The sequence below is a fragment of the Lactuca serriola genome, chromosome 3 (assembly GCF_051521515.1).
Source record: "Lactuca serriola cultivar US96UC23 chromosome 3, Lser_US96UC23_V15, whole genome shotgun sequence".
In the NCBI taxonomy this organism is placed as follows: Eukaryota; Viridiplantae; Streptophyta; class Magnoliopsida; order Asterales; family Asteraceae; genus Lactuca; species Lactuca serriola.
The window spans coordinates 131,619,475-131,632,598 of NC_136410.1; the positions used below are offsets into that span (position 1 = coordinate 131,619,475).

The window sequence follows — 13,124 nt, forward strand, 5'->3', positions numbered from 1 at the left end:
GTAATCGGGGACTATTCCCCTTATTACTACCACTATCACGTATAACATATCATGGTAACACATAAACATACCAGGTAGTAGCAAAGCTGACGATTATCACAAAGACAATCATTTCAACTATAATTACCTACTAGTGGGTGGCCTTGGTTCCTTAGACCCACTTCTACTGGAAGGTAACTCACCTCAATGTCGTGTACTGACTGCGTTTTCCTTGGTACGAAAATCAACTCTTCTCGACTCCTCAATCCCTACATAACATCCTTTCTACATTACCATTTCATACTCATAACCCTTACAAGGGTCACTAAATTCCAAGTCAAAGTCAAAGTCAAAACCTTGGTCAAAGTCAACTTTTGTTGACTAGACTCACCGAGTTGGTTCAACAACTCATTCAGTCCCCACGTCCACAAAATGTTACAACCTCATCCCTACTCGTCGAGTCTTGCAAGAGCTCGACGAGTTTACCTTCAACAGATCATCGAAACCTTCTTCAACGGACTCGCCGAGTTCATCCTTGAACTCGTCGAGTTCATTCTCATCCGTATGAAGGTGGTTAGTCTATGACTCGCCACGTTCTCCTTGAACTCATCGAGTCCGTCTTCAAGTGGTTGGGACATTGCCTTGAACTCGCCAAGTCCGCATATATACTTGCCGAGTTCCATGATTTCCAGGTCCCTAATGAGCCTAGAAAGTTGAGTGTTCTTTTATCTTAGCATCTAGTCCATCAACATAAGGATTTGATGGGGAAATACGACCCGACTCGCCGAGTCCCATGAACAACTCGTCGAGTCCCCCTTTGTCCACAACTATATATAGTCGATTTCAGTAGGTCTCAAAGCATCTAAATCATAGATCTGACCTCCTGGGGTCCATATTGTACGTAAAGTTACAAACTTTATGTTCATGCATGGGCTATTTATCTTAAAAGGCCCTAAAATGGACTCTTCGAGATGCATGGGGCTCTTATGGAAGTAAAGTTGGCACCTTTATGCCATGAGAACCCTCCTATGTTCCAGATCTGATGTTATTCCTCTATATAATGCCCCAAACCCAAAGGTGACTTAGAAATGCCCTAAAAATGACAAGATTCAAGCCCTAAAGAGGATCTAACAAATGGAAAGTCAAGGTTGAAGCTTTTTACCTCAAATGAGCTGGAAATGGAACATAACCTCTGGATCTACTAGCTTTAACTTGAACTCCCAAGCTCCTTCCTCCTTCTCAAGCTTCACAACCACCAAAAATGCACAAAAAATGGCTTAAGAACACTCAAGCAAGGCTAGGGTTTCGGTTTAGGGTCTTCTAGAAGTGAGAGGGACGATGGACCCTGTTTAGGGACGAGATAAGTTGTTTACATAGGGTGCAAACCCTAAATATTAGGGTTTCATCCAAAAAACTTCTACTCGTCGAGTCGGTCCCCCAACTCGTCGAGTAGGTCACTAAACCTCCCAGTCAAAATCGAGTCTACTTAACGAGTTGGGCCTCCAAATCGCCGAGTCCCAGGGCAAAACATGAAATTACTTGAATTTAAATACGTACCAGGAACAAGGTGTTACAATTTTCCTCTGAAAACTCATAAACACATCTTCACATCTTCATAATTCTCAAGAACAACCTTCATATCTTCATACCATTACCCAAATTATCTTCAAATCTTCTTAAGAACAACTCCAAACATTCAAACCATTTCCAGGAACTCTTTCACACCTTGTAAGTAGTCTTACACAAACTAGTGTTATTTAACATTTAAATGGTTAGTTTATCTAATTTACATATATATATATATATATATATATATATATATATATATATATATATATATATCATGTGTTAAATACTATTAGGATACAATTATTTTCGCATGTTTTAACACGAAGAACGTCACCACCACATCGTAACCAACCAAGAACACACACTTGAGGTGAGTTCATACCTCTACGATTTCACTATTTTTTATATTTTAGGGGGGGGGGGGGGGGGGGATATCAGTAAAACACAAACAATCTTGTGTTAATATCTAAACTATTTCAAAATTGTTTTAATTGTCGGTTTTACCAATATATATATATATATATATATATATATATATATATATATATATAATTAAGATTTTACAGGCTTAGAGTCGATGATTTCGCCTTAACTTCTGTTGATTGTTTTTTCGATCTTAATTATATATATATATATATATATATATATATATATATATATATATAAGTATAAAAATTATTTCAAAACGTTAAATAAAAAGAATATTTTTGCAACTTATTTTATTAATGTTTATACAAAATGTTAAATTTCATGAAATATCTTTATCTCAGATTTACGTTTATAAACATACAAAATTGTTAAGAATGCAAGAGTTTCCATTTCAGTAGAACATATACTTTAAACTATAATAGGTATAGTCTATGGAACATACATATCATTTTACTAGTGAGGGATACAATACAAAAATAATTATATAAAAATATAATTATTTACACTATGATTACACTAAGAAATGAGACATACATACAGTTTATTCATTACAAAAATGGATTTTATTATTTTACGCGTAACCGTCAATATAGCTTTGTGAGACACACTTCAAGTACTTATCTAAGTACCAACAAAAGTCCTGAATTTATAATCAAAGTCTCCTGGAGGGAGAGTGTGACACTTGTGTATAGATCTATATGAGACTGACAATCCCGCACCTAAACTGTTAATTACAGTTAGGCCGGCAGGCCTGGGGTGACAAATGTCGTATTAATTCCGACGCCTGAAGAACGTCGTATCAGGTCATCTTAGGTCATCAAGCATGGTTATAATAACTCACAATTTGGTATTAAGTGTACGAATACGTACATAACTTCAAATAGTTTTATTTAATAATAAAACTACCATACAATACTTTACGGTACAGCTAGTAGTTCCAGGCACATACATTCAAAAGGGTTTTCATACAAGTACAATTACAGAACACTATTTTCCAGTACAGCAAAACTTATACTTCAGGGAACATACATTTTCATATGCTTTTATACAATAATAAAACTACATTATACTATTTCAGAGTACAACAACACTTACACATTTGGGTCTTATGGTATTAAGACTACAATTCATTTACAACAAAAAATATTGGATTATCTGGAAGAACACACTAACATTTTCAAGGAACAAATGACAGACTTCTAATACAAAGATGCTTATGAACTCACTAACTTAATTGTTGACACTCTTTTCAAACCACTTGTATTCTTGAAGAATCAATAAACAGGTATCCACATAGGTTTTAGAGAAGACGGAGTATCATAGAGCCACATCTTTTAGTTTTTGCTATACATTTTTGGTGTCAAGTATGCAATGATTTGAACACAGATGTAAAAACTATACAATATCAATATGATGTTTGTTGTACTTTGATTACTATTATTCAATTGTTGTGATACTGTACATGATGTCATCCGCCCCCGAACGTTTTCTCCGTTTTGGTTTGGGGGTGTGACATGATTAAGATTCTTTTTACTCCTACATGTTATGTTACTTGTTATTGAAGTACTTCACAGAACGTGTAGTTGTAACTTTCTTTCTTTCTTTCTTTCTTTATTCTCTTGATCTTTCCTGTCTCCAGTTATTATGTTGAATATAAGGGTTTTTGTTATTGTTTAATAGGTAATGAGTGTTAATTATCCTCAAACATGGGCTTTTACCTTCTCTATTCTGCTTTGTATGATTACTCAAATGAATTATTTGAAAAAGTTATTCTACTAAGTTGTTCTTTTTACATTAATTCAAAGAAATTACCCTTATTGAGTACATGATTCTTAGGTGCAATATTGACTACAGGCTCTTGACACCTTCAACACAATTGTTGTGTCTCCTATATACTATGTTATGTTCGCATCTCTTACTATCTTCGCAAGTGTGATCATGTTCAAGGTAAATTTTTGTCAAAATAGTTAACTACATTTGTCTTTTTCGTTGACTTGCTTATAAGTTTTTACCCATGGTAACAATGCACTTTATAGCTAACAATTTGTAAGGATTTTCCTTTTATGTCTAAAGAAATGTAATAGAATGCTATTAGTGGTTAAACGATATTTTCTGCTAAAAAATTTAAAAGACTATAATTATGATTATTATGTGTTTGTATAGATAAAATACAATGTCGTTACAATGGTGTTTACTCCATTTTACATTTGTTACATACAATTCGAGTAAATATGAGTTGATTGCATTGATTTTACTAATTGTATATTATAATCTTAGTTTTAGTTAGTAGTGAAATAAATACAGGATGAATTCGACAACACCATCCGTGCACAACAAATGAACTACAAAATCTCAAGAAAAATTCTCGATGACACAATAGTGGAAGCCATTTCCATGGAAGATAATATATCCTTCATGCTTGCATCAATCCACAAAAGGATTGGAAAGTATAAGCAGAAAATGAAAGATATTTTTGACGACTAGACACCTACTGTATCACCTATCTCTCGATAAGGCATGTTGATGTTTTGATGTATGTAATGAACTCCTCATCAATGCATAAATAAATAAACTGTTTTTCTTTTGAACATCAGTACTTACAAAGAAAAACCGTCTAACACCCGCAATGCGGGGATACATCGCTAGTTTCTAATAAATATCTCTTGTCATATAATTCAAAATAATAATAATAATATTTTATATTTTCTTTGTAATTTAGTATATAAAAACAACACGTATTTGGTGACCGTATAACTACATAATTTTAATTACACGCAACACACGGACATTCGTCTGATTTTTAATAAAACAAGTAATGAGCGACTAACGATACCTTTCATTGCAAATATTTTGTTGTTTAACCCAAAACCTAGTGGCATCAATCCGTTGCTAATTTAATTCCTGGCAAAATTCATAGCTAATTTGGTATGTTGCAAATACATCAACAATGTGTAGTTGCTTATATTTGACGAATAAGTCGCAATTTGGTTGTTTATACTTTAGTTTTGTGGTTGTGGGAAGATATAATGTGACTGATTAGTGATGGGTAAGGCCTTTGCTTTTTGGAAGATTATGAATCTAAAGTTCCAACAATATACCAATTTATGCAACATACTTCTATTCATTACTAAATTTCTTCATATAGCGACCAAAGATAAAATGTTTGTGAACATGTCATATTGTAGTCTATGGAAACCACCTAACGGGTTGTTGTGTATCACAATATATACATTTCACTTGATGCTCTTGTAACGAGACAGTGTCAACAAATGCCAAGATTATTCGAAAAATAATTTGTTTTTGTTGCAATAAAGACAAGAAAAATATGTCAAGAATATTGACTAATCTTAATATCATACATAAACATCATAAAACACCAACAAAACAAGAAAAGAACATAAAGATTTAAACTTTCTAAAGCGATCACACTTTCTTGTCCACACCGAATCGTTTTGTGAAGAAAAGATCTCTAACCCAAAGTGGAGAAAATGAAAGAATAGCGAATAGAGAAGTCATATGACCGAACATTATTTGCTTCGGCGGTTTTGGGCTCAAAACCTTATTTACTACATGTCGTGCAAACAACGATGCATCAGTCGATTTACCAACTTGAGAAGCTCTAGCACGTTCGGCTATCGCATCACTAAAATCTTTATAAACTTTCCAATCATAATGTGACAATGAACCCGTGTTATGACTCCCTAAGCTCGATCTTATAGCCCCAGGAATCACTAAAACTACATTAATACCAAACGGCTTTAACTCCAACCGAAGGGTATGTGAGATCGAGTGAACCGCAGCCTTGCTAGCACAATAAGACCCTGCCCAAGGGGTAGGAACCTTTCCAACAACACTCCCTACATTAACTATAACCCCACTTCTTCTTGAAGCCATGGAAGGCATAACATGTTGCACCATTCTAAGTTGTCCTAAAGTGTTGATTTCATAAGCCTTTTTTATCTCATCTAATGAAAGCTCGGCAAGTGGGCCCGTGCTTCCAATGCCCGCATTATTGATCAACACATCTATCTTTCCATGCTTTAAAATTATAGCTTTCACGGCTGATGAAACACTTATATCCGATAAAACATCAAGCTCTAATGTCTCGATTTCTTGTTCTCGTAACTCTAACAAGTCATTCATTCTTTGAGGGATATCAGAAGCAACGACATGGCAGTTTTGCTCAGCAAACGCCTTGCAATATTCATAGCCTATGCCACCTTTAGCACAACCCGTGACTAGAACAATTTTCTTGTCACTCATGATTTTGTTTTTCAATCTTTAAGCATCAAAATGTTACTTATACGAAGATTCTTGGTTTTCTCCGTTAAACTTTAGTGTTTATTGATAATTTTTTAGTCATGGAATTAAAGAATATGCGGTTGATTAGTTCAAGATTGCAGGCCCGATGAAAGGGTTTTGTATTTATTTGAAATAGTATAAAGAAGGTGAAAACTTTATTGATATTAATATGTGAATAGTTTGTACCATGTATATGTTGGGAAATAATTAAAGGGGTCATTGAGAATAATTGAGTTGGTGAGTTCCAAGTGTGTGTAAATTCAGGTGGGATTTAGGGGAACACAAAAATCCAAACAAAATCTAATAGAAGGTGATAGATTACGAAAAAACCAATGGGCAAAATAGATGTCAAGGATTTTGGATAAAAAACATCATAGATGATAGATAGCAACCCGACTACACATACACACAACTTCAATTCCATCTTTTAGAGAGAGAGAGAGAGAGAGAGAGAGAGAGAGAGAGAGAGAGAGAGAGAGAGAGAGAGAGAGAGAGAGAGAGAGAGAGAGAGAGAGAGAGAGAAAGAAAGAGACTTGTCGTCGCCATTAAAGTGGTTCTCATTTAAGTCGCTTGTAAGCTAATTCTGCAACTCTCTCATGGCAGAGAGAATCTTAAGTGTATATGACATCATTCACATGCCTTAAGGGCTATATATGACATTTCACACACACAAGATGGAAAAAGGGAGAACATTACTTTGCTAAATATGTTTTACTTTAATTAGTAATGAGAGTGAAACCCCATGATACATCTTTATCACAAACTGAGAAAAACTCCAAGAAGATACAAAGAAAGGTATACATAAGCTTTGAATTTTCTCACAAGAGATGGCTAAAGACTAAAGTACCCTAAATCCTAGGACCCTTGTAGGGTTATAGGGGCCAGAAACAAAGGGAAAGAAAGAAAATAAGGCATTGAATTCAATACCCATCATCTAAAAAGTGGTTGGTTGGTAGGGAATCCATTTTTAAGCAGAAACCATTAAAAATATTCTCACACCTCGAGATAGATGAAGGTGCCTTTCATGTCTGTCTACTGTTAACACAATTTTGGCCTTGGAAATATGGGTTTCATTTTGCTTTTTTCACATCCTCTTTTAGAGCAAAAGAAAAGGCCAAACAAATGTTACTTTTATGTCGTTTATAAATACAGTTTTTTTATTTTTAAAGACATAATGCCCCCCAGAATGTAGTGGAAAACGACATCAAATCAAATTGGAATTTAAGGTCATTTCATCTAATCAATGTACAAATTTAGGAACTTTATGTGGGAATATGTTCACAGACTAAATAATCACACACTTGAACAATCATACTTTTGACAAGTCAAAGAAATGTCCAATGATTAAAATAAAATAATTGAATAAATCCCAGTTCAGATCCCTCTAGAAACGAAAATCGAAAAACCATAAACATAAAATATCAGTCCTACATTTGAATATGATCTCTGATTTTAGCCATGAAGTTGGTATTGCAGGTCAACAATGGGGTTGACTTGCATCCGTTTTGCCTGTTAAAATAGGTAAAGATTTAGAACTTAATTAACTACATATAACAAGATCCATATAACAAAATAGAAAGCTGACCAAAAAATATATGGGGTCAGGAAAAAAAATGAACTACATGATGTAATAGTGTAAGTAGGGCCTTGTTAATTTGATGGCATATCAAGAAATATAAGAGCCCAGCAACATAAAGTGGGCCCTGGACAAAGTGACCTATTAACCAGTTTGGGCCCAATCTGAGTCCTGAAGCCCAACTTGTTGCTACCTGTTATGAAGGCCCAAAATGTTTTGAGAATGTGTGCAACCATAGGTAAACACCCCCCCCCCCCCCAAACTCACATGATGTGGACCCACACACATAAAACTACTTTAGGTGTCCTTTGTTTTTTTCGAAACAAAAATGCATGAAATTTGCGGACCATCTCTGCAACTCTCTGTAGCAAAAGAGGGGACCAAACGGCTGCAAGATGTAATAAAAAATCTGTTTTTTTAACTTCTACATACTGCGCCAAAAGCAGAGGGTCAAATGTTACATCACGCAGCATACGCGCAACATTTTTTAAGTTAGAAGTCTTCTGAAAAACAAACAACTGCGAATGACCAAGTGTTATGCGTGTGCTGCACGGCGCAACCCAACAATAAATGGCCATAAGTAGTTTTTTTAGAAAAAACAAAAAACACCTAATCTAGCACCATTGTATATAATAGACATAATTTAACCCATCAATTACACAAAATGAAATTAGTGTTAACATACCAAAAAGTTCTTACCATATATCATGAGTCCAACAACGTACATGAAGAAGACTCTCCATCTGCTCCCATTTGTTCAACTGATCCATCGCTATACAAACTCAAAGCTTGAATACCCTCAGCACAACCACCACTACCACCTTCACCATCGCAACACACACTCAAACTATCACTAGTCTCAGCATGATCACCATCACCATTTTCTAATGCATCCCTCGTAACACTACTTTCTTCATCATTAACCTCTGAACTCACATTTGTATTCTTTCTCACATCATGATCACCATCACCATTCTTGAAATGTGATTTTTTCTTGATGACAACAGGAGTAGTAGTACTTCTATTCCTATATTTATATGAATGTTTAGGGTTGTTCCCATGATAACTATATGGACTCATGTATGAATAAGTATCTGCATAATAATAAGGATTTTGATAGGAACAAGTGTTATCATAATAACTAGGATTGGTATAAGGATAATAAAAATACGGAAGCCCCTCACAACCAATACCACTATAAGCTCCATATCCATAACTATTCATCCCATAATAATACACACCATAAGAGGTTGCAGTGGCGTAAGGAAGAGTAGTTCCATTATACATAGCGTTATTATAAGTATCATAATAACTTCCAAAATTCCTAGTCATTCGCTCTTTTGAAACAGCCTTTTTCACTTCCACTCGTTTGTTTTTCAGTTCATAAAACCTATTCTTTAGTACACTGTTTGCCGTATCTTGTGAATCAAATGTAACAAAACCAAATCTTCGTGGTTTATTGGTTTCTTTATCTGACATCACAACTACATCCTCAATAGAACCAAACTTTTCAAAGTAAGCTTTGAATTCGTCTTTTGTTAAATCAGCAGGTAAGCCACCCACGAAAATCTTGGTTGCATTAGTGAATTCATTGTTATGGTGGTTTACACGATCAAGAGTGTTCAGATGTTGAGTTTGAGACCTCGAATCTTCCTACATTAAACGCCATGCAACATACTTCAAACTCTAAACAAGAAACAAGAAAACTACAATACAAGTAAAAGAAAATATAATCTTGAAAACCCTTTCTTGTATGATGATCAAGAAACATATCTATGATCTTCTCGGTGGACCAATCACTAAAATCGTGATATTTGCAAAAAATAATAATAATAATGGAAAATTTGAGCAGTGTGATGATGGGTTTGTTGTAAATTTACCTTTTTCAAGAGCGTTTGAGAACATTCATCGATGGAAGAAGTTCTGCCCTCTGACTCCATTTTGTGAAAGAAACCCTAGAGTACTATTGGGGAATGGGAGATAAGCATCAATAAAAAAAACGATGAGAAACTGAAATAACGCCTGCTTTGGGCTTGGGAGGTTGTTAAATTAGAGTTATGGCAATATTTTCGTCAACAAATTAAATACGATTGGATTTATTAATATTGTGGTTAGTGGGTTAGTTTCATTCCCTCAGCTTTGGAGAAATTTGTATTTCTAGAGTTCCTTATATGTTATTTAATTATTTGTATTAATTTATCTAAAGAAATGAACTTTGTATCCATTTATAAAATAGCAAGACGAATATCTAGTTGTATAAAATTAAAATTATATAGTTATATCGTAAACAAATTATATTGTTATATTAAAGAAAAAATTCGAGATACAACTAAAAAAGAGGGTTGGTTTAAAGAAAATAACCAAGAAAAAAGGATTTTGGAAAATGACCAAATGATCTGCAGAGTACCCTATGTGGATCTCTCTACAGCTCTGCGGAATTTTGGTTTTTTAATTTTTTAATTTTTTTTTTCGTTTTTTCGTTTTTTTTTATTTTCGTTTATTAATATTAATTTTTAATTTTTTTTAATTACACTAATACCTTATGTAATTATTATGTAAAAAATTTGACAAAAAAAAAGTTAAAAATAATGAAATATCCAAAGGATCTGCAGAGCACTAGGCCTGTCGAAAAAACCCGAAACTCGTTCTACCCACCGACCCGTTCCAAATTTGGGTAGAATGGGTCGGGTAGAACGGGTAACGGGTATAAACATTCGAGTAATAGGTTATCCCGATAATAATATAGGTCGGGTTTTAGGTATGAATATCTATTTTCGGGTATACCCGAATACCCGAATTCGTTTTTTAAATAAACCAAATATATAATGCAGTCACATACGCATACTTCAAATAAAACAAAACCCTTTGTTTCCTTCTTATGAACGACGACTCGACAGTCAATGCAAACTTGCAAAGGGAAATGAATATGGCAACATGAAGATGCAATACTTTGTATTGTTATGTCTAGACTTTATATTTTGAGTTGGGTTATGACTTATGAATTTTACTCTTTTTGTTATGTTTAGACTTTTATGTTTGGAATCGGGTTATGACTTATGAATTTTACTCTTTTATTATGTATAGACTTTTATTGTTTAGTTGGGTTGTGTTTAGACTTTTTTTGTTGTGTTTAGACTTTAATTATTTAGACTTTTTTTTGTTGTGTTTAGACCTATTATTCCATGCTAATCACATTCATGGTTTTTTTTTAATCAAAATTTGGAATGAAATTAAAAAAGTACATAACATATTATAATGATTTGTATTGTTACTATATATATATATATATATATATATATATATATATATATATATATATATATATATATATATATATATATATATATGTACTTGTTAATTATATGAAGTATTTTTCTACTCAATTCTTTATTAAACCAACCAACATGTAAAAATAAAAAATATATCAATAAGTGTCATTTAAGAAATTTTCGGGTATACCCGATAATTACCCGACCCGACCTCAAACCCGAATACCCGAAACCCAAAAACCCGAATTACAATATAGGTCGGGTATCGGGTATTATTTTCTTAAGGAAATACTCGTTCTACCCGACCCGTTCTACCAAAAACCCGAAAATTTTACCCGTTCGACACCTCTACAGAGCACCCTCTGCAGATCCATTAAAGGCTCTGTGGATCCTCTACAACTCTACGAAAACTTTGTTTTTTGATTTTTTTTGATTTTTTTTCGTTTTATTCATTTTTTTTTTTCGTTCATTTTCGTTTATTAATATTAATTTTTTAAAATACACTAAAATTTTATGCGATTATGTAAAAAATTTGACAAAAAAATGTTAAAAATAATGAATTTAGGATCCGCAGACCACCATCTGCAGATCCATTAAAGGCTCTGCGAATCTTCTACAGCTCTGCGGAATCTTTGTTTTTTGATTTTTTTTTAATTTTTTTTTCGTTTTCTCATATTTTTTTGCGTTCATTTTCGTTTATTAATATTAATTGTTTTTTAAATACACTAATACCTTATGTGATTGTGTAAAAGATTTGACAAAAAAAGGTTAAAAATAATGAACTTATGTTTAATATTAGCCCACATAACTGTTATCAGCGGATCAGTGTACATACGTATGTTCTTCTTGGAATCACATCTGCGGATTAGTGTATGCCTCTACATAAGGAAATACGCAAAATTGTTTATACACTGATCCATAGAGGTGTACATTGATCCGCAGAGGTGTATATTTTTCTATACCGGGGTGAGTTGATATAATATTTAACCGGTATGACAATTTATACACTGATCCGTAGAGGTGTACACTGATCCGCAGAGATGTACACTGATCCGTTGGTAACAGTTCGTGGATTCCCAAACAGTTCTGTGGACTGATATTAAACATAAGTTCATTATTTTTAACCTTTTTTTGTCAAATTTTTTACATAATCATATAAGGTATTACTGTATTTAAAAAAAATATCAATAAACGACAATGAACGCAAGAAAAACGAAAAATAAAAAATAAAAAAAACTCTAAAAACAAAGATTTCATAGAGTTGTAGAGGATCCACAAAGTCTTTAATGGATATGCAGAGGGTGCTCTGCGGATCCTAAGTTCATTATTTTTAACCTTTTTTGTCAAATTTTTTACATAATCACATAATGTATTACTGTATTTAAAAACAAAACTTAATATTAATAAATGAAAATGAACGTAAAAAAAAGGAAAAACGAAAAAAAAATTAAAATCAAAAAACAAAGATTCCGCAGAGTTGTAGAGGACCCGCAGAGCCTTTAATGGATCCGTAGAGGGTGCTCTGCGGATCCTTTAGATATTTCATTATTTTTAACATTTTTTTGTCAATTTTTTTACATAATAATCACATACGGTATTAGTATATTTAAAAAAAAAATTAAAAATTTAATATTAATAAACGAAAATGAACGCAAAAAAAAACGAAAAAACGAAAAAAAAAATTAAAAAAATTAAGAAACTTACATTCCACAGAGCTGTACAGAGATCCGCAGATAGTGCTCTGCGAATCCTTTGGTCATTTTCCGAAATCTTTTTTTTCATGGTTATTTTCTTTAAACCAATCATCTTTTTTGGTTATATCCTCAATTTTCTCTATATTAAAACAACATCCCAAGCCTGCTTTGGGCTTGAAAGGTTGTTAAATTAGAGTTATGGTAATATTTTCGTCAACAAATTAAATACGATTGGATTTATTAATATTATTGTTAATGGGTTAGTTTCATTCCCTAAGCTTTGTAGAAATTTGTATTTCTAGAGTT

At 33.2% G+C, this 13,124-nt stretch overlaps 2 protein-coding genes across 2 annotated transcripts; both read right to left on the minus strand.

The window, feature by feature from the left end:
• Positions 1-5,357: 5,357 nt before the first annotated feature.
• On the minus strand, positions 5,358-6,240 carry LOC145094669 (short-chain dehydrogenase ptmH-like). Its single transcript, XM_079032772.1, has one exon. It carries the CDS (start codon positions 6,238-6,240, stop codon positions 5,401-5,403), a length of 840 nt encoding a protein of 279 aa, XP_078888898.1. The 3' UTR covers positions 5,358-5,400.
• A 1,380-nt stretch (positions 6,241-7,620) lies between these two features.
• LOC145094668 (uncharacterized) lies at positions 7,621-9,845 on the minus strand. Its single transcript, XM_079032771.1, has 3 exons — positions 9,736-9,845; positions 8,555-9,508; positions 7,621-7,788 (listed from the first exon to the last, which is right to left on the minus strand). Exons 1-2 carry the CDS (start codon positions 9,793-9,795, stop codon positions 8,561-8,563), a joined length of 1,008 nt encoding a protein of 335 aa, XP_078888897.1. The 5' UTR covers positions 9,796-9,845; the 3' UTR covers positions 7,621-7,788; positions 8,555-8,560.
• Between the last annotated feature and the right edge of the window lie 3,279 nt (positions 9,846-13,124).